Source organism: Arachis hypogaea, chromosome 17 (genome assembly GCF_003086295.3).
Source record: "Arachis hypogaea cultivar Tifrunner chromosome 17, arahy.Tifrunner.gnm2.J5K5, whole genome shotgun sequence".
NCBI classification, from domain to species: domain Eukaryota; kingdom Viridiplantae; phylum Streptophyta; class Magnoliopsida; order Fabales; family Fabaceae; genus Arachis; species Arachis hypogaea.
This window is the reverse complement of record NC_092052.1, coordinates 6,582,190-6,607,324: the sequence shown is the minus strand read 5'-3', so window position 1 is coordinate 6,607,324 and position 25,135 is coordinate 6,582,190. Positions and strand designations below refer to the sequence as shown.

General features: G+C 35.8%; 2 protein-coding genes across 3 annotated transcripts; one reads left to right on the top strand and one right to left on the bottom strand.

Annotated features, from left to right (window-relative positions):
- Nucleotides 1–1,083: 1,083 nt before the first annotated feature.
- On the bottom strand, nt 1,084–13,518 carry LOC112765244 (ubiquitin C-terminal hydrolase 13). Of its 2 annotated transcripts, none has more exons than XM_025811160.3 (32): nt 13,335–13,518; nt 12,841–12,910; nt 12,144–12,294; nt 11,900–12,057; nt 11,479–11,744; nt 11,162–11,380; nt 10,949–11,057; nt 10,752–10,867; nt 10,001–10,099; nt 9,297–9,406; nt 8,524–8,598; nt 8,250–8,328; nt 8,004–8,150; nt 7,547–7,627; nt 7,326–7,445; nt 7,037–7,159; nt 6,611–6,688; nt 6,439–6,527; nt 6,243–6,351; nt 5,824–5,892; nt 5,628–5,744; nt 5,339–5,394; nt 5,023–5,200; nt 4,847–4,948; nt 3,362–3,433; nt 3,052–3,117; nt 2,805–2,870; nt 2,591–2,677; nt 2,376–2,492; nt 2,141–2,215; nt 1,942–2,028; nt 1,084–1,820 (listed from the first exon to the last, which is right to left on the bottom strand). In XM_025811160.3, exons 1-32 carry the CDS (start codon nt 13,362–13,364, stop codon nt 1,779–1,781), a joined length of 3,363 nt encoding a protein of 1,120 aa, XP_025666945.1. In that variant the 5' UTR covers nt 13,365–13,518; the 3' UTR covers nt 1,084–1,778. The 2 variants fall into 2 exon arrangements, with proteins under 2 accessions (XP_025666945.1, XP_025666946.1); XM_025811161.3 differs by having other exon boundaries at nt 12,841–12,907; nt 13,335–13,507.
- A 2,437-nt stretch (nt 13,519–15,955) lies between these two features.
- LOC112762687 (pentatricopeptide repeat-containing protein At4g35130, chloroplastic-like) lies at nt 15,956–16,745 on the top strand. Its single transcript, XM_025808549.1, has 2 exons — nt 15,956–16,305; nt 16,349–16,745. Exons 1-2 carry the CDS (start codon nt 15,956–15,958, stop codon nt 16,743–16,745), a joined length of 747 nt encoding a protein of 248 aa, XP_025664334.1.
- The last annotated feature ends 8,390 nt before the right edge of the window (nt 16,746–25,135 follow it).

Sequence of the window (25,135 nt, the reverse complement as noted above, 5' to 3'; positions counted from 1 at the left end):
TACCCTAACCCTACCCGCGGGCTGAAAATTCTATTAAAATTCTACCCTACCCTACCCGCGGGTTGAGAATCTCTCAACCCTAACCCTACCCGCACCCTAAAGTTCTAAACCCTACCCTACCCTACCCTACCCTACCCGCAGATATATCAAATTTTTTTAAAGTAAATACAAAATTCAATCATTTCAAATTTTATACATATTAATAACAAAAAATAACAAACTAATACTCTAAATTACTAAATTAACTAACTAGTTTAGTGGTTGTTCACTTATTGTAAGTTATTACATAAAAGATGTTGTAAGTTCAACTCTCACTTCTTTCACTATATACCTAATTTTTATAAAATATGTGTTATATATTTGAGGTGCGGGTAGGGTAGGGTAGGGTACACCCTAAACCCGTACCCTACCCTACCCACAGGCATACCCGGACCGTACCCTACCCGAACGGGTTGGGTACCCGCGGGTAGGGTATGAATTGCCAGCCCTATGTACATGTCATATTTTTCTTTTTTTTACCAAAAATAGAAAAACTCAAACCTTTTAAATAAGTATAAAAAGACTATGCTATTTAAACTATAACTCATTAGTTTCTATACATGTCATATAAAAGAAATGTAAATGTTTTCAATTCATCCTTTAAAAAAATATATTATAGTTGTATGAGAGACATTTAAAGCTAAATTCAAATTAGTTAGTTTTTACACTTATCCTTGCATTTAAGAAAACTCCCGTAAAATGCACTTGATACATGTGACTTCGAACAGAATAAAAATTCTGTAACTTCGGAAATTCAAGTCTCATTTTTTTTCATCTAGCTTTAATCTATTTTGAGTTTTATCCTTTAAACGCAATAGCAGCTATCTACACTGCCATGGCGAATTAATTGGTGCTTCCACATGAGATGATGCTCTCGTGTAGTTTCTTGTTTTCTTGGCAGTAATTGATGTTTCTTCACTAAATTTCTATTTCTCTGCCACACTACACAAGCAAGCAGCATCTTTCTTTTTTATCTTCTTCTGGCGCAGGCTGGCTCCCAAGTTAGATCAATGAGAAGAAAGTAGAAAAGAGAATGAAAAAGGCTGGCCAAACAAAATACAAAGCCATCGTTATAATTAATCAGAAAACGTGGTAATGGACATTGGTTTCCTATGATATCATCATCCTAGACATTAGATGACAGACAAAAAAGGAGGTGGGGGGTTAAAACAGGAAAATAGAAGGACCGAATGGTGGTGCAGCAGAATACTAATTTTTATGCTAATAAGGAGAGTTATATGGAGGAGGCTGAGATGTCTCTTGTACAACATTACATAAATTCTGCTACACCATTTTGCAGCCCTCAATTAACATTTCTAGACTGACTGAACAAAATCTGGAAGCAATCAAGAAAATGACCAAATAAAAAGAGTCAACCAACTATACCCTGTATACACTCGCTAATCCAAAAATCTTATGTACTGATACAGTGCAGTGATGATGATCAATGACCTCAACTTGAAGAACCTCCATACAAAAATGGAGTTGTAAAAACGCTCAAGGGGCTGTGGTCGGCAGATACAAAGTGCTGAGAGCAATGTCACTCCGTCGACATAAAGAATTACATAACCACAATTCTAATTTAAAACCTGCAGACACCACCTCAATTTGCTGATTTCACTAGTTGCCTATACAGAGCAGCCTTTCGCTATTTTCCCTGTTTTTACAATCCCATAGATGTAGTAGAAGAATGCCAAATTCAACCAATGTCGAGAGATACCGCCTCAAATACCAGTTTTCTAATTGTAGATCTTTACTGGCTTCTCAAACGTGTGGCGATTCTGCAAAACAAACCCGCATAATTTGGAACTGTATAATCAACCAAGCTTTCTCAGCCTCTGAGCAACAATCAAATAACAAAATGTGATTTACAAATCTATTCTTGCCATCGAAGAAACCAACCTGGTTAACTGCATATGCTCTTTTAGGAGCATTGTCAGTATGCTCCAATCCAAGATACTGCTCCCATGCACCATAAACATCTCTTCTCTATTATAAAATAAAGGGATAAGGTAAAACATAAATTCAAACGTATGAAGAGGGTACTAAAAAACTGAATTAACAAAACAGAAGGAAGAGTTGAACTATAAATGAAAATCACCTGAAAACGACTGGATACAATGTCAGAGTCTTGAAGATACTCAGGACGCCCTAATGAGAAAAATGCAAACTTCCACTGGCCAAAGAAACAAAAAACAAGTCAGATAAACTAGACGTCAAATATACTAACCAATATTGGACAACATATCCATCACTCAAAACTAAATTAGTGATAACACACAAGCCTTGCTGAAACTGAGAACATAAGATAAAATAAAAAGAGGAAAGAAAAATACCTTTGCAAACTCATCATCAGGAACTTGAAGTTTCTTTTTTATTCTGTCTTTAATTTCAGTCAAAGTCTCACCTTCATGAATGACCAAGAAAAAAGGTTCTCCAAAGTTCTGAATTTGCTGTATACATATATCAAAAGAAAACCAAAGGTTAGATGAACAATTGTCAGCACAAAGTATTAAGCGCATCAACAGAACAAATCAATCAAAAAATTTACCATTTGATTCTGAGCTGTGTCTTTTGTAAAATGATAGACATGAATTAGGCGGTCATGAGGACCAAGATTTTTCTCTTCTTCTGGAATCTGTAAAATTTTTATAAAAGGAAATTATATTATACATAAAAACATCTACATATGCTACTATTTTAATGAATAAAATCAGGAAGATTTCACAGTCCTTCCAGCCCTAGTCACAGGGAGAGATTGCTACCTCCTCGGCTCGTAATGTCCAATATTGGTCATTGATGTTTTCAATCTTTTCATTGGGAGGGAAGACCTGCACAAGCAGACACACAATGAAAAACACATTTTTCAGTTAAAATAATGCTTTCATCCAATAGTTAACAGCATTCTCAGTAACAAGAAATTAGGGGATTATAATCAACACCAAATTTAGTACGCATAATTACCTTTCAACGTTACATTAAAAATTACAGAGAATAATAATAAATCCAAACCTTGTATATCTTGTGATAGAAGACTTCAAGCAACCTAAGCTCAGCATTAGGATGAGACAGTTCCACCTGTAATAACAATAAAACAGTAACTAACTAATGTGAAAAATTATACATGCACGGATAAACAATAAGCAACTTTTTTCTGAAAAAACTGCAGCTTACAACACTGCAGTTGTACTTTTTGTTTCCCTGTGAAACTCGGATGAAGCCATGTGTGCTAATAGTGGGAAGACATTATAGTGTTGTATAGATAAACGTCAAATAACACGGACAAACTGATAAACCAAAAGAATAAATCACCCAAGGCCACCTTAGTTTTGAGGTCATCGAGGACATCCCCCACAGTGCTCTGCTTTGGAAGTCTGATGGTATGAATAACGACCTGAGTAAGCAATTAAATGTTTAGAAAAGGCTGAAAATTACGCCGTGTTCTAAAAAAGCGGTTATGGCGGCGCCATAACGTTATGGCGTGGCGGATTTCTTCCTTGCCGCCATACAGTGGTCGCCGCAATGAGTTTTGCATAGAGGGCCAAATGGCGGCTGCAATTGTGGTGGCGCCATGGCGAACCGCAATAGAAATGGCAGAAATTGCGGGTTTTTTGGATTTTTAGAAGGCAATTCTTTGGTGCCGAATTTGCCAAACTTACAGTTTATGGTAAGTTTTAAATATTTAAAAATTATTTATTCTTATATTTTTAATTAAATATTAATTTCTATCTCTTTTTAGTAAATTAGGCAACTATATATAGACACCATAGCATGTACCATTTAAAAAAAATGAGGGTTATTATGGTCATTTAGAAAACCCTAAAATGCTACAATTCGCCTTCCTCGGCCTCCTTTTATGATAAGTTTTAAATATTTAAAAATTATTTATTTTTATATTTTTTAAATTAAATATTAATTTCTATCTCTTTAGTAAACTAGGCAACTATATAGGCACCATAGCATGCACCATTTAAAAAATGAGGGTTATTATGGTCATTTAGGAAACCCTAAAATGCTACAACTCGCCTAAACTCTCTTCTATCTCTCCTCTCTGCTCTGGGCTACTCTGCTGCCGGAAGAACCACCAGCGGCACGCCAGGCAACACCGTCCAGCTCCAGTTCCTCCTCTGTCTTCCCTTTCTGTCGTTCTCTCTGCGTTCTGGCGAAGCCGTTGCAAGCCGCCACTGACTCACTGCTCGCTGGCGCTCGTCACCCTCGCCGCTCGCTGGCGCTCGTCACCCTCGCCGCTCGCTACTACGGCAAGCCACAGGTTCTCTCTATGTGCTTTGTAACTTAGTTTCTGTTCCAGACTTCTGGCCTTCCTACCCTTCTTTACTTGCCCGTTTCCCCTTTTATTTACATAGGTTTGGTGCTATAAATTATATTATAAACCTCTCTATTTCCATTTTTTTTCCAATTTACATAGGTTCAAGACAGCCCCCGACTCTAATGTCCCTGCCCCTGCCTCTTATATTCTATGGTGTATTATGACTTGATGTTATGTTTATTTGTTTCATTTGCTACTGCATTTGCTGAATTAATTGGATGCCTTATGAGTAGAAAGTTGCTTAAATTGATTAGATTTTATAATTTATTACCTTCGGAATTTTTCTGCATGTTTTTTTGTACATATACATGTATTTTTTAGGTAGTCCGTCATTTCTGCCATTTCCCACAATGCCATCCGCCATAATTTTATGGCAGATTTTTGGCTTACCACCATGAGCAGCCATCCGCAATCAAAAACAATGATACATACAAATAAACAAAACGAAGTCAAAATCTTCAGAATCAGCATCATACTCACTTCATCCTTGGTTGCATGGTGAAATGCAACTTTCAGAGTTTTCAAACCTTGTAATTCCGGCAGAGGGATGTCAAGTACTTCATAGTACAATATATCTGACGTCTGGCATTCAGGAAAGACATAAGCTGTTTTCTTTTCACAATGAGATTTATCATGATCGACTAGAAAATAACTACCTGGTTGTAGTGTACCAGCATGTCAGACAAATGTTCAACTCCTCTATACTTAATGGGTTGGGGTTTTGGTTGCTGAGAGTAGCAGTTGTGTGGAGTAAGCCTAATCTTGGATGGATCTTCCAAACCAAGCTGTTGAGCAACTTTTTCCACCACATCATCATATGTATAAAGCCTTGACCTAGAAATTAGTATACATGGTTATTGATAAGAATGCAATTCTAACCATAGTAATACATAAATATTTCCGTCATCTCTCAAGTTAAATACTTAATTAATATAAATATTGATATACTGCAAGAAATTCCACATTGCTTACATCTCCAGGCAGAAGTCATCTTCTTTAGGTTTATCAAGAGATCGAAAATGAACAACCTAAAAAGACAAAATTAAAGAAAAACCTCAGCTAATATTGTAAAATACAAACATAATGGAACTAGGCTTAGGCTGTTTTTACATTAAAAAGACATGCATGCATGTGCACATTGGAAAAGATGAGTAGAATAGTTCAGACAAAACACCATGGAATAGTTGGGTAGGTAGTAGGCAAGACGTTTGCATCATATCAAATTAAACACAAAATTAGCTGATGAACAAAAGTCAATTACCTGGCGGTTGTGCACATATTCCAAGTACGAAGGCACATCTGGATAGCGGATATGATCCTCGCTATCCATTACAGTTACAGGACCTTTTTGAAAGCATACAATATCTCCATCTTCTAGCTGCAAATGTCGAAAAACAACTTAATAGGCCAACCCAGATACAGTAAATATATGCGCATCAATTATGCATACAATCTACCTGGCTTGCTCGAAATGTTAATTTCTTATCAATAGGCTCACACATGACATTTGGTTCAAACTTGATTTCCTGCCAAAAAAGCAAACACCAATCAATTAACTAATTCTGCAATCTGCATTATTAAAGCCATTTCTTGATATTAGAACCAGCAAAATGTAAAGACAAGTAAAGGTCCTAGCCCTTTTGGTCAGGCTTATGGAGTAAGGCATATGCAGTAAAGATAGTTTGTGGAGCATACTGCACCCTTATTTGTTGTTAACCCACCAACAAACTTAGACACTAAATGACAGCATGACTACTTTGACTCAAGCTTAGCAGGTAAAGAAGCACATGCTTTAGGCCTCACAAGAAAATGTACAATACTAAGACTTCCAATAAGTTACAACTTATGTATAACAAAGGAGACACCATAGACTAACCTCATAAAGTCCAATATCTTCATCAGGATCATAACCAGCCATTTCATTCAACTTTGTTAAGATTTCTGATGGCTTGCCAGTACTCTTCACAAATAACCTTCCAACATAACTGCCATCATGGGTAAACATATCCCAATGTCAACCACAGTGCATTTTACAGCCCCAAAATATATTAAAATTAAGATAAAGATATTACCGTAGCTCCTCTTTTTCAGGATCATATAACTTGAAGAAAAGTAATATATCATCCTTTGTCTTTTCAGGTGGTGCAATGGGACGTAAATCCTAGACAATAATGAGAATTGTTAATAGACTGTAGTGTTCAATGCTATAAAACAGTAATACAACTATCATACTACAAATCTCACCGGTCCAAGCTCCACTTCCAAAAATAATTTTAATTCTGCATTGTGAACCTTGTTTGACACCTCTCTCAATTGTCCAACCTGCAATACAAAACAGATAGAGAAAAAATAATGAACTACTTCAGATCATAGACAAGCTAATGTGTGAATTAAGAACACCAAACTGATAACCTCTAACAGCACAACTAAAAACACAATGGAAAATATGAAAGCGTTTATCTGAGTTGCAACTTTATCTTGCTTAAATAAGCGATAGCATAAATAAAATAAACAACAGCAAAGCCATCACAAGAAATTAACTACTGATGAAGACCAAAAAATGAAACATAGAAGATCAACCATACAAAAGAATCATCAAACAAGCAGGTTGCCATTTGAAATGGCAAGTAAAAAACAGATTCTTCAGGAAACATAAACATGACTACTTACAGACTGTGCTTCCTCAATGTGTGTCAATGGCCGGTTAGGACGATAGGTATGGTTCTGTCGCTTCGCCCATAGCCAAAATCGCTGAAATTGAACTGGTATACCAAACTCTTTAGCGACCTCTTCCTGCACATCAAAGATAAGTCAACAGACAAGAATTAAACTAACAAAATCATCTATGGAAGGACAGAGAAAACATTTACTAGTGAGAGTACCAAATAGCTGGCAAATGTCAGCTCAAAAGTCAAAAAAACACTTGTTGCAGGATAGCTAAAAGTCATGGATGCGATACCTTAAATGTGTTAAAAGACAACTGCTTTTGGACACGGAAACTCCTAACTTTGTCATGGTCTACAAGATCAAAATATATGTCCTTTCCAATCTGCTCAGAAAGATCTTCATCCCGTGCCACCTAAGAAGCATCATATTCTATTAAGTAATAGCTACGTGCAATTAAATGTAGCAACTCATAGCAAATTTAAAAGGACAAACAATAAGTTAACAACAAAGAACCTTTATAATAGTATAAAGGTGGGCCTCAGCCTTTTCTTTTTTTTTGTGTTCTTTTTCCTCCTGCTCTTTCTTCAACCTCTCCTGCAAATTATCCATTTTACATGCTCAGTGCAAATTTTTCAAGAATAGAGTAACTAAGATTACACAATAGAAGCTTAACCAACAGCAACAAACTGAGTTTGAGTTCACATTGCCTCCACATACTTGTCATAAGGAACTTTCCAAGAGAAAAAAAAAAACATTTATTAGCTGGAAAGAACGAGACTTGTAAAGAAGGTTCAATTGGGACCATTCACATCGGATGCAAAGGCTAATTATGACATAATATTCTCATATCCATCATAAAAATAACTGTCCATCTAATTGCTTTTCAGAAGTTAAAACTTGCAAGCAGAAAAGAAGTTGTTGACTTGGCTTGTGTTACTTTGGGATCAAGTAGTACACGGCCAGAGTTTACCCTTAAATGTTCAGCAATGTCTTTCTCATCAACATTGCATATTATTTTGTCCTTGTCAGATTCACGTATGTACACCAGCATGTAAGCATTTGAATATTTGGTGAATTTGAACGGAGTATTATTGAATCCAGGATTTGTCTGAGGTAACTGCAAAAATACAAGTGGTTGAAGCATTAACACGTACATTCTAGTGTTTGAAGGGATCAAATCATCAAATACCATGGGCTAGAGCAATAGAACAATTACCTCCTCCTCACCACCATATTGCTCCTCTAATGCCCGCTTAGTATCTTCTTTTGTCACTCTCTCATCATCAAATTTGTACCTTAGGAACAGACAGATAGTCAAACCAATCATATAATCAAAGAGCCAGACAGTCAGCATGAAAAGCAATTCAACATGGCTAAAAAGCAAAAGGGGGGGGGGGGGGGGGGAGTGTTGATATTATGTAGCACTTTGCATTCTCATTCAGTAGCTCAAAAGGCAATGAATTCAGAGCTTTAAACAACATGATACATACCATTGCTCAGACAGAGTTGGCCTTATAAACGCATAATAATGTCCGCCATGCACACCACCACTGTGAACCAAAACACTGAAAAAGAAATCCAACACTGTCAAATACCAAACATCATTTAAAATCTGGATTATTTAAGATTAATAATAACAAAAAACTAAAAAATAAATAAATAAACTAGCTGCACTTGGAGAAACAGAAATTAAATCTTTTTCTTCACATCTTCTTTTTCTTTGCATTATCTATCCCCGTGCCACTTTCTCACTATTTTGCTACACACACTCTTCCTCTAACCATCCTTTTTCTAATACTGTAGTTGAGAACACTCCACAGGAAGCTTACCAATGAATGTCTAACATGACCTTGACTGGATTACAATTTCCAAGGACAATATATAATTACAGATATATGCAATTATTTCGCAATACGAAGACAATAAATACAGACTTCTTGTTTCATGCAGATATAGAAGGCTTTAATTGATTGCAATACAGCAAAGCACGAGGTGACAGAACACACAAACAAGCATATATAGCAATAAAGGCTTATAAAACTTCCACAGTTCAGCAAATGAAGCCATCCTTTAAACAAATCAATTACAGTTGAAGTTCATGCACCAATTCGTGCCAGATAAAATATCAAAAACAGACATAACTGCTTAAGAAGTCATGAAGAGATCACACAAAGCAGAACGATAACTAACAGATCGATCCAAAGAAATAAAGGCAAGGGAAACATAAATATTGGAAACACGCTTGCTCTACCATTACATTTACCTGTGGAGTGTGTAAAGATTGCGAACTGTCCTATCAGCCTCAGGTGATAAATACTTCCCATCCTCACGATCAAGGTCAAGTTGCAAAGGAAACTCATAACGGTCATTAATCTGAGAGAGAGAGAGAGAGAGAGAGAGAGAGAGAGATTAAAATTCTTCGTGTATGTATATGGGCAAAAAAGGTTCACTCCTATATCTGATGATAGCATTAAACAGAAATATTATCTCATGTTGATAGCTGATGCCATTGCTCCATGTAGCAGACAATCTTCATTGCAAATTATGCAGAAAATTTTGAAAATACATATAAATTAAAAAGAACAAGCCTCCCTAGTAAGTTGAGCTGAAGGGGAAGAAATCAACAAAAAGCAATTTTTAAATAAAAATATTATGTTCCCAGTTTAAATCCTGTGGTTCTCAATGGACACTATCATCCTCAAAAGAGAATATGCAGTTAAAATTACTTGCGAGGACAATCTTACTTTGACTGAATGCAAATTTCAAAGGCAGTTTTAAGTAGTACAGGAAATCATATAAATCTTACACTTGTAACCCAATAAATAGTGGGACCTATTGCAACTAAATGTCAATACACAGAGTAATAGAAATTCTAAATAGAAGTAACTATTAACTTTCCACATGCCAAGAAATATAATGCCAAGAAAAGGCAATATGATAAAAAGCAATGTGTACTCAAGTACCAACCTTTACCATAGTGTCCCTCATAAAGTCATATTCAAATCTTTTCAGCTGAAGCTGAAGAACAGGAGGGAAATCAATAAATAGGACACCCTTCTTAGCATCCTGAAAATATTGTAAAAAATAAATCAGTGTACACACCAACTAAGAAATTAATAAAATGCTTATATGATACCACTCTGGCATTAATTAGTAAATCAGAGAAATTTAAGGAAATTTCAATAAATTCTCCCAAGCAAAATTCAAATAATTAGAAACACGTCGTTTTAAAATAATATAATAAAACGAATATTAAAGTCAATTAAATCATGAAACTGATACTGTCGTGCTTAGAAAAAGGTGCAAAAACTACGAATTTCCAGTGAGGTCTAACAATTTGACATCCTACAGCTGTAAATGAAAGAGAGTTGGGAGAAAACAGTCAATTTATAATCACTCCTGGAGACCCACAACTTAATTAAGCATGCATATATCAGCGCACTTCATTTACATCGCTGTATCATATTGCAGCCAACACAAAACCTGAGGGCACATGATTCTCTGTGGTTGCTATATGGTATGCAGCTTGAAAAAATGAAATCTAGGACTAAACTGCCTCATTCCGGTTTTTAGTTAAGGCAACATTCACAGAACAAGTAACAATAAGTCACAAAACTTGAATACTTGAGAAACAGAAGAGTACTTTATCTTCAAGGGAGGTTAGCTCCTCCAAAATGTATTTATTCCAAGTATATTCAGAAATAAAAATACAACCAACCTGCAAACCAAATTGTTCAGCATGGTATTTGTTGTCACCCTCAAGAGGTTCAACTTCAACATACTTATCAAAGGAAGCATAAACGTCACGACAGCCCTTGACATCAAGCTGAAGGTCTGCCATGCATACGTAAAACTAAATTAGCATCAAGTGACAACATACAGTAAACAAAACTTTCTGAGTGCATAACGTAGTACCATAAAATGACTCCTTTCTAGTTGATTTATAGTCCACGTTGATGCACTCAATATAGTTCATATGATGCCCTTCGAATAACTTCTGGATAGTTCCCTCCACAACAGTTCCCTAAAGACCAAATAAAACAAATCCATAATGGGCATTTGAGATTCCAGATTCACTACAGAGACATCAGACATCATTAACAAACCCAGGAAAGATCTTTCTGTTACCTTCATTTTGTCTTCAAGTTTTTCACAAAGGACTCTATTTAGTTCTTGAACATCATGCTGCATGAAAGAATCATAGGTATCCCATCCAAAAGATTTTGTCAGTTCCTTTGTTGCCACACTGGTATCACTATACTGGAGCTTGTAGAATAGACTCTGCAGAGCCAAAGGGATGCTTCCAGACGGCATATCATTTTCTGTTGTTGGCATATGGTACACTGCCTGAAAATGAAATTAAAGATCGAACTTTCTCATCACTTTCCAATCAAGCAAGTGAACTTCAGGCAAGATGAGTTAAAAAATAAGAGATGGTTGCTAACCTTTCGAAAGTAAGGAATATGGTAGAGTGTTTGGAGAAGAGAATTCATATAACATGTGGCTCCCTGGTTCTTAAGCCCAACATAACCTGTCTCTTTCTTTGAATCGTAAGTCCAATAATCAACGATTCTACGAACAAGAACCTCAGCTTCAACTACAAGAGTATCATTCACAAGATAGCCTCTACTGGCATCATACAATTCACCAAGTGGCATGAAGGACGTGAAACCCCAATCACTTTCTCGTGCATTGAATTGGTGCTGCGTGTCTATATAGCATGAATAAGATGAGGTTACAAATTTATACCATTGAATAAATAAAAAATTAAAAAAAAAAAGTTCATGATAAGGCCCATCCCTAGGCCCAAAAAAATGTGAATTTTGACTTGTTAAAGGAAAGCAATACAAGGTACAAGTAGACCACCTTTTCTCACAGAGTACTTATTATGGACTTGATTGATAACTGCCAAGCTAAATTGTGCATATCTACTCCAACCATACGGCAAATTAGATGAATCTGCAACATCCAAATACATGGACAAATAGTCCACGTTGTTTCCTTTAGGGAAGATGAGCACACGCCTGCCAGTACAAAACAAACTTCAGAAACAAACATTTAAAAAGCATTAACGTCATGAATCCAATCAGCGAACGTGCAAGCATGATACCATTTATAACCACCAACAATAAATACATCTGAATAGAGCTTTTTTGTATTCATCCTAGAAAATTCAGGAATTTTCCAGGTGAATCTCGATGATTGAGGGTCCTCAACAGGCTGACTCTCCACAGTGTTGGCAGCTTCAGGTTGAGCTACAACTAGTGATCATCAAATAAATGAGGAAACAATTAAGTATTACACCTTAAATAAGCCGGACAAATGATAACCGAACTAGATCAAGAAACACAAATATAGCTCAGGGAGTGATATAAATGCACAATCAACAAAGACATTGAACATAAAGAATTTCCAAAATGCAAACTAACAAGAAATCACATTTTTATCAGGAAAGTTATTAGTTATTACAGGAAACCTAGAATTCTTACATGTTTGGAATTGATTAATTTAAGGAGGGGGGATCAATTTTGATCAAATCTGCCTAGCAAAGTTTTAGATAAGTATACTGATTTGAATAAAAAGCAAGTCTAAACACGTAATCACTTAAAAGTTCTTCTATCTTTTTCCCTTACTCTCTCTCTCTCTCGCTCTGGCAACCAAACAATGCTTAAGCAGGTTCCCTGAACTACTAGTGCAATTCGATTAGATCATATATATGGCAATAAATGAAGCTAAAGAAACAAAACAAGTCGGCTTTCACTACGGATCAAAAAGAGGGCAAAAGCAAAAATAACTAGTTCAGCTACCTTCCATAGGTTGGTGATTGTTCTCAGCCAAATCAGTGTGCGGAACAAGCATCTCCTCGTCGTCCTGCTGCTGCAAAAACCAAAAATCCAAACAAAGAAATCGTCACCTTACTTCGGATCCCCGGAGAACCAAAGACCAATTAAAATCCCCTAACAAAGCCCTAAAATTCCGAACGTGGAATGCACCCTAGCCACAACAATCGAAGCGAATTCAACCTTGCCAGATCAGAAACCCACGACCTAGACGAAACCCCCAATCACTTCCCTACCCACCCAAAACACAACCATTCAGCACGCAAAAACAAAACGACAAAATTTAAAACTAAATCATGCAGACGCAAGAGAAAACTTAGAAACTCGCGAGTGATTGAACCGCGAACACGAGCAAGGTCACGAAAGTTCGAGAAGAAAATAGTGTTATGTTTTGTGTGTGTTGCGCGCGTGAGTGCGTGCGTAAAAGTGTGATGAGAGAGGTTAGGAATGAAAAAACGCACGTCAATGGGAGCGGGAGTCATCACGGTCATGGTGGATAGTGCCAATTGAACCTCGCGCTGCACAACAATGGAGGAGAGAGAAAGAAGAGAGAGAAAGAAAGAGAGCGCAGTGTGAGAGAAAACGAGATCACCAGAAGGGTGTGTGAGTATAGAGGGAGAAAGGTCTTTGCTCTTTATTTGGAGGTTTGGCCATTTTCGTAAATTTATATTTTCAGTAGAAAGCTTTGGTCATTGTAGAATTGTATAAAAAAAATAAAGGAAAATAAAAATAAAAATAAATATTTTTGCAATGGGAAGTTTTGTGAGTTTCAGTTTTTGAGAGGGGTTCATCCACAAATTGTTAAAAATTGTGGGAAATGGTAGAATAAGTACTTATTTATGGGCCAACGTGAGTTTTTTGTTACACTTTTTTTTTTTAATCCCGCTAGGAGCCAATAAAAAATTTTGATAATGTGTACAATGAGTTAGTTATTTAGTCCAATAAAAATAAATAATAAATTTAAAAACTCTCATTCAATTGTTTTACATCAAATTTCAAATTTTAAATTTTAAAAAAATCTAATTAGTTATTTCAAAAAAATAATCATTTGAAATCTTAATTTACTAAAGCATTTTACTTCAATAATGTCTTCTTTTTTAACCAGTGGTCACCCCACTTAATAATCATCCCATTTTACCGTGGCTACTTGGCTTGTCACAAATTAACCATCCACTTAAGGATAAAAATAATCATCCGCATACCTAATAAATTGAACATCTAACATATTTTAATTAGAGGAATGATAGGGGCCAGCAACTTTTGTGATTTATAGCCATCAAATAGCCATTAATAATGGTTTTAATGGTGTGAGATTTCATCCAATGGCTCACTTTTCTTTGCTGGTTATATACTGGCCAGAAATTAACAAAGTTGTTGGCCCCTAGACTTTTCCTTTTAATTATATATAACTAAATCAAATCCAATCAAAATAATCATTTATATAAAAATTAAAATAACCATCCACATACCTACTAAAATGACCAGATTTATTTAAGGCTTTCGAGGAGCCTCCGAGGAATACAAATAACCTCCGGTTTTTTCCAGATTTGGCGAGGACTAACCTTTCGATTTGAGTATTAGAAAATAGTTATTTTGTTAATAACCACTTGGATTTTCTGCCGAATTCTTAATTCAAATTTGAAATGTACAACGATTCATTCGAGTTCCTCTCCCTTACGGTCGAGCAACTACGTAAACTACGTACGTTGGTCGAATGAGTTGAACAACGAACCGCTTGGCAAGATTCTAGAAAAAATCCACGAATACAATCCCTCTTGCTCATGAGTAGCTATCACTTTCCTCTTCTCCACTAAAACCACTTCAAGTGGGATTGCTTCTCCGGTTCGCTCTAGTTCACCTGGTTTACAACGGTCTGTTTGCTACCATCCTAAATGACCATTAAAATAGAAGAAGAATAAACAGAAGAAACAACTATTGTGGTAAAACATAGTTTTGAAGGACTAGGCATGACGAAAGCGGCACTGTTGTGAAGCATAGGGCTCAAATCTGAAAGAATCTAACCATGCTTAGATCCGAAGGAGAAGAAGAAGAGCATGGTGGTATCATTGGTGAGAAGAGGCTTGAACGAATGGGAGAAAGCGAAGCCGGTTCGGAAGAGAGGTGCGCGAAAAAGCGGCAGCAACGTTAGGCTGAGCGTCGGAGGGCGAGGCGCGTCGGGCTGACCGGCGGAGGTGAGGACGGTGTCGGTGGGAGGATGCGGCGGCGTCGGTATAGCCGGCGAGGAATTCAGTGAGGCGAGGTGAGAAGACGGTGAGTTTTGAACGTATATTAGTGTGAATGGGTTTAAATAATAATCCTAATTTTTCAAATTTTAAAATTTAAAATTAAATAATTAATTAATAATTTAATTTTTAATTATAATTTTATCTTTTTTTTAATCCATTATACACATTGTACACAATTAATATTGGTTCGTAATACTTTCTTTTTTTTTTACTAAAGATAAAAAAACTCAAACCCGTAATCTCTATGAGGAAACCATTTGAAGTAGAGCTCATTGGCTGTTACACATCTTAATAGCAATGCAGTTTAAGATCTTATAAAATTTCTCTATTAAATCACTTCTAGTGGGTTACATTATTCAATTTTTACTATAATTATTTATATTTATACACATATGCACAGTATACAATATAATAATTATAATAATAAAATAAGAGTTAATAGTCAATTTCGTTCCTGAAAGTGTCCTCAATCTCTATTTTCGTCCCCGAAAGTTAAAATTAATCAAAAACGTCCTCGAAAGATATCTGAGTTGATCACGTTCGTCCTTCCGTCATCTCTGTAACTGAGATGGCAAACGTCCGCTTACGTGGCCCGTTAAGTGCCAAGGTGGCAGAAAACAAAAACGACGTCGTTTCGGTAGAAACCCATTTTCCTCGGCTCCACCAACACCACTCCCCCTATTCACCATAAACGCTCCAAGAAACCCACCATCGCCTTTGCTCACTCCCACAACCATTCCAGAGCTTCATCATCTTCTTTGTCTCGGCTTTCAAGGGCTCTAGTTGATACTGTGTCATCTGAGTCTATGCAACATGCACTCTTCCTGTTCGACAAAATGTCTCACTCAAACACCTTTCATTGGAACCTCATGATAAGAGGCTATACGGATAACGACTTCTTTCTACATGCTCTCAACTTGTATATCACAATGCGCTTTCAAGGGGTTTCCGCCGATCATTTTACATACCCTTTTGTCCTCAAAGCTTGTGGTGGCTTGTTGGATTTCCGAGAAGGCGAAAAGGTTCATGGGAGCTTGTTTAAAATGGGTCTGGCTGAGGATCTTTATGTTTGCAATTCACTCCTCATTGGGATGTATGGCAAGTTTGGTCACATTGATTCTGCAGTCAAGTTGTTTGAGGAAATGCCTCTTCCAGACTTGGTTTCTTGGAATTCAATGGTTGACGCGTATTTGATGGTCCAACAATATTTCACCTCTTGACATGTACAGCAAGTGTAGGTTGTTAAGTTATGCAGAGAAGATTTTCGATAGTATATCTTCGAAGAACATTGTTGCTTGGAATGCAATGATTGGTGCTTATGCTCTGAACGGTCAACCAATTCAGGCTTTTGATTCTTTGGAGAATATACTCAAGGATGATAAATTGGCTGTTGATAATGTCACACTCATAAACCTGCTTCCTTCCTGTGCACAACTAGGAGCTGTTTTGCAGGGTAAGACTATCCATGGACTTGCCATAAGGAAAGGCTTTCTACCTCATCCGGTATTGGAAACAGCTTTGCTCGACATGTATGGCGAGTTTGGAATACTGAAGTTGGCAGAGGTAACCTTCGATCAAATGATCCATCATGAGAATTCACCCTCCTCCTTCGCATCGAAGCACTAGATCCATGACTGTCGTGCTATGCATGTGACAAACCGCCACCACAACCACCATTTTCTATCTCCATCCAGTCAGCCAGCCAGGGATTACGGCTCCTACTTACCTTTACTGCCACCGAAAGTGTTCACGGCGATGTATTTATCGTTCAAATTGGGATTAGGGTTTATCCACTCCAAGGACTAATTTGACGTCTTAAACAAGACTTATCTTGTCATCAACAACATGCTACAGCCTGGCGTTTCCCATCTTGGCAGTTAACGGCCCACGTCAGTGGACGTTTGCCAACTCAGCTACGGAGATGACGGAAGGACGAACGTGATCAAGTAAGGTATCTTTGAAAAAAAAATTTAATTAATTTTGACTTTCGAAGATGAAAATAGAGATTGGAATATCTTTCAGAAACAAAATTGACTATTAACTCAATAAAATAAATAAGGTATATAATCCAGGCGCTATACTGCTACGCCATTTTTGAGTTTCTAATCTAAGTAATAACTAGAATATTCTTAAAACAATCATTACTAGGCACTGGAGATATGATGATGCAATTTTTAAGCTATTTAACATGAGGGAAAAAAATATTTTCTTTCATAAAAAAATTCTATTTTCTTAAAAAAAAAGAATTTATTTTTATTTAAACTTAATTTTATGATTTAAAATTACTGTAATATATTAATAGAATATAATTTAAATTTGAAAAATATGAAAATAAATTTAGAAATCAGATCTCATTTAATCTGATTTATAAATAAAAAAATTGAGAACTAGAATTTTTAAAAAATTGAAATTATTTATTTTTAGTTGTTTTAAAATTAAAAAAAAATTAATTTTTGGGTGAATTTTAATTTCTAACTTTTCAAACAAATTCTAAGTATTCCACTTTTTCAAATGTCCAGTGCAAATTACATAATTAGTTTTGATACAAAAATTTAACGATTTATCTTTAGTTATTATGGGTATTTTGTTATTAACAGTTTTTAAACTTGAAGGAAAACAAAGAGTAATTTGTTTGTTCTTATTAAATTCACTATATGAAATATTTAAAAATATACATATTTTTATATGATTAAAGTTAAACTTTCATTAGATAGAGATAAGATAATAATCATCTGATGTAATTAATATCAGTTACTATTTGTTTATAAGTATAATTCTTTTTGGTATTTTATGCAACACCGTATCAAAAATAATATTATTAATAAATAAAATTCTTATTTTTTTTATTATTCTTTTTTCTTCTATTGTTTCTATTTTGATATTTTCACGACAAATTATGTTGTTTTTACATTTATATTTCACTTTGCATGATGTAGGATATTCGTTATTTTTAAAAATAAATAATAGTAAGGGTTCGATGACGTTTTGGCATTTGATTGGTCAGTCATAGGAGATTTTGTCATTGTCATTGGTTTCCTTTGCTTATATCAGGAACGAAGAGTGGATTAGGGTAATATGTGGACATGAAACTAGTAAAGTGTGCATACCACCTCAAAAAGGAATACATTTTGCACAAGTTTACTTTATTTTGTGATTATCATTATTGTTAATTCTTAATATTAATACTGTAAAATATACTTAATAATTATTAAAAGAATCTATATTATCTAGAGTGTGATGTCTTATTGTATAATTAATTTTATGGGTAGTTAATTATTTTTCTTTTTTCTTGTATACAATAAAAAAAATACAAATAAAGTTTATGTAACTAAATATCAATGCATGATTTGTTGCATCTAATGAGTTAACTTAGTTATTGAGATTGGTCACTTGCACAAAAAAATTTTGAGATCCTAATTACGCTTTTGAATTTTAATATGGAGGCATAGTTAGTGCTAGACGCTGATATGGGGAGGAGGGGTGCTTGACATTGGGGTGGTGTTAGGGAAAATAGAACTCGGACCGTGCTACTGGGAAGACGCAACTCAGACCGTGCGAGTTCCTGCTGCCAAAGCGGACCGCCAGATTTGTTGCGACTCCCATCCACGTGTCGTTGGCCAGCTTTGAAGCCTTCATCTTCTTCCTCCCTCAACCATTTCTGCTTCATCTGTTTGAACTAAAAAAAACCCAAATGTCAAAGAAATCAAAACCTAGAAATATTGATCGTCCGGAACTTCACATTGTAAAAATTACTTTAAATTATTTTTTTATATACATGCAAAAACAGAACCTAACAAAAATAATATAAAAAATATTTATTATATAAATAAATAATACAATAAAAAATATAAAAGAGAGTACTATAAATTTTATAATGTTAAACAAAAAAAATTATTCTATAATTTTTTTAATATTATCCGTACTCTTTAATTTAGTATTATTTTGGACTATAAATTTTCATTATTTATGACTCTATTGTTACTTATAATTAATTTTTTATTTATTTTATCCTTTTTTATAGGATCATAGTTTATATTATACAAAATTTTGATAATAAACAGGATATATAATAATTACAATTACAAATTTTACAAAGTAAAAATAAAAAATAAAATAAATTAATATAAAACAAAGATAGCGTACATCAAAGAATAATACACTTTCAAAATAACTCTATCATCCATTCCTATCACTCACTAAAACAGAAACAAAAACTTTACCAGCAACTATTTTTTTCCAACCCAACGATACAGACCCCACACCCTGAGAAAGAAGAAGATAAGTCCAAGAAGATGAACAAACTTGAATCTGGTCGGCTATCTATGGTTGGGGAACTTCACAACTATATATATATACACACAATTCGGACCATGCGACTACTAGAACCTACTTCTCCAACGAACAAAACGGACCATCCGATTTGCTCCATGAGAAAACGCAGGGTCCGATTTTCATGATGTGAGTTTCATCTCCTCCAAACAAAACGGATGCATATAAATTTTTGGAAACAAAGAACTCGGAGGGTCCGATTTCTCCACACCAACTCTGATAAAAAAGCTGTCCCATATAACAGTGTAGAACCCCATCTTCCATAACTCTGCAAAACACCTACACCCCCTCCATAACCAAAAAAATTAGCCTCCTAATTACGCTTTAAATATTTTTTAGATTAAAATAATTATACCAGATTAGTTCTCATTCTTTTTCTATCGAGTTATTCCTCACATTGAGTGACCTGACACATTTTTTTCACACGGCACTAAATAAAAGAGTGTTGCTTTAGTTTTAGTGCTAGATAGGGGTGTCAAAATTTCTTGAAGTACGGGGATCTTTGCAGGGACTGTTTCGAATGGAGATTCGAAAGCGAAAAATTTTTTCCGTGGAGATGGGGATAGGGACTAAAATCCCCCCGAGACAGGCACGGGGATTCGAGCGGGAATTTTCGTCCCGTTCCCGATAATTCTCCGAATTCTTGAGTTTATTTAAATACCTTTAATTTATTTCCAATATAGGGACTTTTTAGTAATTTCACGTATTGAAAACCCTAACCCTATCTTATTGAATGTCTTCCATTCTCTCCTACTACTCCACTTAGCACCGTTTCGAAGCCCCAACTCTTCAGAAAAATTCAAAACTCCCAATTCCCATAGTTGTGTCCACAGTTATAGCCATAACAGCATACCCCTCGCCAGTCGTTACCGGCCACTCTTCTTGCTCAGTGCTTACCCCCTTATGGACTATGATTTGTTATGTTGTATTTCTGAACTTATGATTTTGGATGAGATATGTTTGTAATAATGTTTTGTAGTTTGTTTTTTTTTTTTCCACTATAATTTTCATATAAATGTTCAACATAAGGAGATAGGAAATGGGGCCCACGGAAAACATGGAGGACGCGGGAAATGGAGATGGAGACGATTACCCCCCCATGGCGGGAATCGGGGCAGGAATGGGGATCAATTCCGGGGACGGGGACGGGAGCAGGAAGGCATCCCCCGCCCCCGCCCGCCCGCCCCATTGACATCCCTAGTGCTAAATATTTGACAAAACGACGTTAGTTAATTTTAGTAGTTTATACATTTTTTTGGGAATAAGATGTTTTGTGATTCATTAAGATTAAATGACGTCGTTTTTTCGAATATTTAATGTCAAAACTAAAGCAACGTAATTTTGTCTAGTCCAACGTAAAAGAATTTGAACCACGTCACTCACAACGTAACGAGTAACTTCACAAAAAGGGAGTAAAAATCAATTCGATGCACTTTTTTCAATATTGAGAACCTTGGGATCCTATGAACCTTCTTGATGCAAGTAGTCAGTCACAAAAACCATTTTAAACTTTGCATCTAATCCTTTAGCTCTAACCATTCAATATATAGCCCTTCTTTTCTAACAGAATATATAGTCTCTTTATGTTTAGCAACATTCTTTATCATTCAGTTTATTATACACTTTGCTGTTTTTTATATAATTTAACCGATCGAGTCTTATATCGAAACAGACAAAGGCTCCCCAAGAGTAAGAAAATCCTATGTACCAAGCGGGATGCCTCCTCTCCACGAGACCTAACTTGCAGGTAGTGGTAGCTGTCACACGATCTACTATGAGTGAATCACTTTGATTCAACTATCAATATTTAGCTTACTTATAAATACCTTTCAATTAAGGTATAAAACCAAGTGAGATATACCCTATTTTTACATCTGCTGACATTAGCATCGAATTCCCTGACTTTGGTGAGTTGAAACCATTTTGGCCTCTAAAATTTTTGACCGGCCTCAATTTTGACTTCCAAATTTATAGTTACCCAATTAACACCCCCAAATATTGGATTATGCCCAACCCTTGCTCCTGTAGCTATCTCTATTAACGGAAATTTGATGTGGCACGTTAAATTGACAGAGTGTGTATCCACGTAGCACCAAACTTGCTAGAGTAGATGTGTAATGAGTGAATGACGTGACAAAAGTTAAATGAACTCAATTTACGATTCTTTTTTCCCAATATGTTCGAGACTTTACTGAAGAAATTGAGTTCATTTAACTTTTGCCACATCATTCACTCATCACACATCCATTCTAGCAAGTTGGGTGCCACATGAATACACATTATGTCAACTTAAGGTGTTATATCATATCTCTATTAATGGAGATATTTACAGGGGCAAATGTGGGTCACAATCTATTATTTGAAGGTGTTAATTAGATAACTATAAATTTGAGGATCGAAATTGAGGCCGGTCAAAAATTTCAAGGACCAAAATAGTTCAACTCGACTTTGCTATTAGAATTCTTTGTAGATACCCCAATTAGCAATTCGTGCTGAGAAAAAGAGTTACTAGTCATTCCCATTCTATATCTAATTGCCTTCACCAGCTCTTGGTCGGACCAATAATGTTAAATGGACGGTTGAATTTGTCCTATTCTAACTTCTCGATGATTATTTAGTGGGAAAAAAAAATTGACTCTATAAATTGAATTTATTTATAATTTTAGATAAAAAAAATTCAATCATGTTGTAGATAAAAAATTAGCTATATCAAATAAGTTACTGGTATAAAATATAAATTAAAAATAAATTAAATATTTGTATATATACATTTTTATTTTTAATATTAGGCCTAAATTGGTATAATATAATCCACCAAAATACCCAAAAAACTGTGTTTGACGTCGTTGTAAGAGTTTTCGATGGCTAACGAAAAATGTCACTACTATTTTCTCATCCACATTACTATCGTCTTCAACAAAACGTCATTGACGTTTTCTTTTTCATCAATTAAAAAAATAAAAAATATACAAAACGTCGTCACACATTTCTGATTCGGATCTCAGGATCTTGGACCTTTGGTCATCTGGACAGTGGAACCTTGAGAATATCTATTCTCATCTGAATCAGTCTCTACAGAGCAACATTAACTCTTACAACCCAGATGTTCAAGCTGGTTCAGAGGTCGGTTGGTGTTGGACTGGTGCGGCCTCAAAGGTTTATGATGCTCATAGTGGTTATTTGTGGCTCAGTAAGAAGATGTTTAGTTGGGAGGATAGGGGTAATTGGCTTTGGCTTTGGCGTCAACATGTTCCAGAAAAGCACAAATTTTTGGCCTGGCTATGTCTTCGGGAGGCTCTTCCTACTGCTGCATTTCGTTTTAGGAGGGGCATTTCGCACACGGATAGCTGTCCACGATGTTTCTCAGGTCAGGAATCGGTTTTACATTGTATTCGGGATTGTCCAAAAGCCCAACTTGTTTGGCAAGCTTTAGGGATCTCCGATCAACCAGTGGATTTGATGAGTTGGTTCTTATATAATAGCAAACAGCGCCCTTTTAGATTCTTTTCTGGTCTCTGGTGGATTTGGTGTTCGAGAAATAACGAGATCTTTCATCCTCACGAGCATTGGACCACAAACAAGGTGATTGGTATGGCTTTGTCCTTAGAAAAGGAGCTCCGAAATATTTTTGAGTTGCAACGACTATCTATCCCCTCAACCATTAGTGGCTCTTGGATTCCCCCCTCAGTGGGTACCTTTAAGATTAATTGTGATGCTAGCTATCCTGGCAGTGGTGCTCGAGTTAGTTTTGCTTGTGTTAGCAGAGATTGGAAGGGAAGGTGGCAACGAGGCTGTCTGGGAACAATTGAGAGTCGTAGCATTTTGCAAGGAGAGTTGTTTGCTATTTGGAGAGGCTTTCTTTTAGCATGGGACTCGGGACAAAGAGACATTATATGTGAGACAGACTGTGTGGAGGCATTTACTATTGTCAATAATTTACAAGATTGCTCTGGGTTTATTAATCCTTTGGTGTTAAAAATCCGAGATATCATGTCTTGGAAATGGCGTGCTGATCTTCGGTTGATCTTGAGAGATGCAAATACAATAGCAGACATCATGGCAAAGACTGTAATGAGGACTATTTCTCCCCAAGTGGAGCTTCCATTGCCTTGGAAGGAGTTTGAGAGTAGTATTCAGCGGGACTGCCTTTCTTAAGCAGTTTCTTGTTTTTTTTTCTTTCTTAGTTTTTGTTTATTTTCTTTTAAGTCACAAAAAAAAAAAATATTTTGGAAAAGCTATCAAATCCTTGGCGTACTTACATACTATAATCGCAACTAGCAACATTTTGGACGTAATTTTGAAAACAAGGAAAAGTTATCAATTTACAAAACATGGAGAACTGCGTGGGATGATAATTTGGAATTTGGCTTTAGAGGGACGTGATTTGGTCCTCCTTTTAATTTGGACTTTGTGATACTTCCTATATAAAAGTTAATAAAAATTAATAGAGTAAATAGTTAAATGGGTCTATAAAAAATTATGCGATCTCTAATTCAGTTTTCGAAAGATTTTTTTAATAAAATTTATTTTTAAAAAATTTTAGTTTAATTACGTTAGTTTTTCCATCACTTTTTTACGTTGACAGTATTAACAGAAACTGACATGGCACATTAGGAGATAGGTCATCATTAAAACAACGTCGTTTTTAAGGGTGAGGGACAGTGATTGAAACTACGTCGTTTTGATCTCTTTCACTTTCATTCACTCACAGTAACACCCTGTTTCTCTCACAAGAGTCTCCCTCTCACTCCCTTTTTTCACGTCGCTGAGAAGTCTTTATCTTTGTCGCCGATTGAAGCATCCAGCGCGGTATCCCTGTTTCTCTCATAAGAGTCTCCCTCTCACTTCCTTTTCAACGTCCCTGAGGAGAAGACGAAGAAGTCCTCGTTATCTTCGTCGATTGAAGCATCCGGTGCGATGTCCGTGTTTTCTCTCACAAGACTCTCCCTCTCATTTCATTTTTTATGTCACTGAGAAGAAGACGAAAAAGCCTTCACCATCATCGCCAATTGAAGTATCCGTCATAGCGTGTTCACGAGTTTGCCGTTGAGGAGTGGCTTCGGCACAATGATTGAAGATCGACAGTCATTTTTGTCGTTGTTTAAGGTTTTATTTTGTTCTGGTTACTAAACTTGTTGTTAGGACTGTGCCGTTGATAAACTTTGTTTCTTGTTAGTGTTTTTTGTTGGCACTCGAAACCGATTGTGGGGTTTATGTTTTGCTCTTTGTTGATTCATGAAAGTTGATCAAGGGTTCTGTTTTTTTTAATATTAAAGGAGCATTGGTTACCAATTTCTCTTATCATTGTATGTTTAGTGTTTGTTTTATTGTTTGATTTTGGGGTTCGCATTTTCTTTATGGAATTCAATTTTGTGGATGGGAAGTTTTTTTATTTATTTTTTCTGTTACTAAACTTCTCTTTAGGATTGTGCTAGTGTTAAATTTTGTTTCTTGTTGGTGTTTTTTGGCTGAAATTTAAAATCGTTTTTGGAGTTAAGGTTTCGTTTTAGTTGGTTAAACATTTTCAATAGCTCAAAGTTGATTAGTTCCTCCACCACGACCTCCATCTTGATCAACCATCATGCCAATAACCTCAAATTTTGACGTCTGAATTGCTGCAACTACACTCCATAAGAAGGGGATATATATGCAACATTTTTGGGAGTAGGGTTTGTTATTTAGGGACT

Coding starts and splice junctions, on each gene's coding strand:
- LOC112765244 (XM_025811160.3), bottom strand. CDS start 13,364: ATGACCGTGATGACTCCCGCTCCCATTGAC. Junction 8,329..8,523: donor CCAACTCTGTCTGAGCAATG/GTATGTATCATG, acceptor TCTGTTCCTAAG/GTACAAATTTGATGATGAGA. Junction 7,160..7,325: donor TGTCTTTTAACACATTTAAG/GTATCGCATCCA, acceptor TTTGATGTGCAG/GAAGAGGTCGCTAAAGAGTT.
- LOC112762687 (XM_025808549.1), top strand. CDS start 15,956: ATGTCTCACTCAAACACCTTTCATTGGAACCTCATGATAAGAGGCTAT. Junction 16,306..16,348: donor TGGAATTCAATGGTTGACGC/GTATTTGATGGT, acceptor TGACATGTACAG/CAAGTGTAGGTTGTTAAGTT.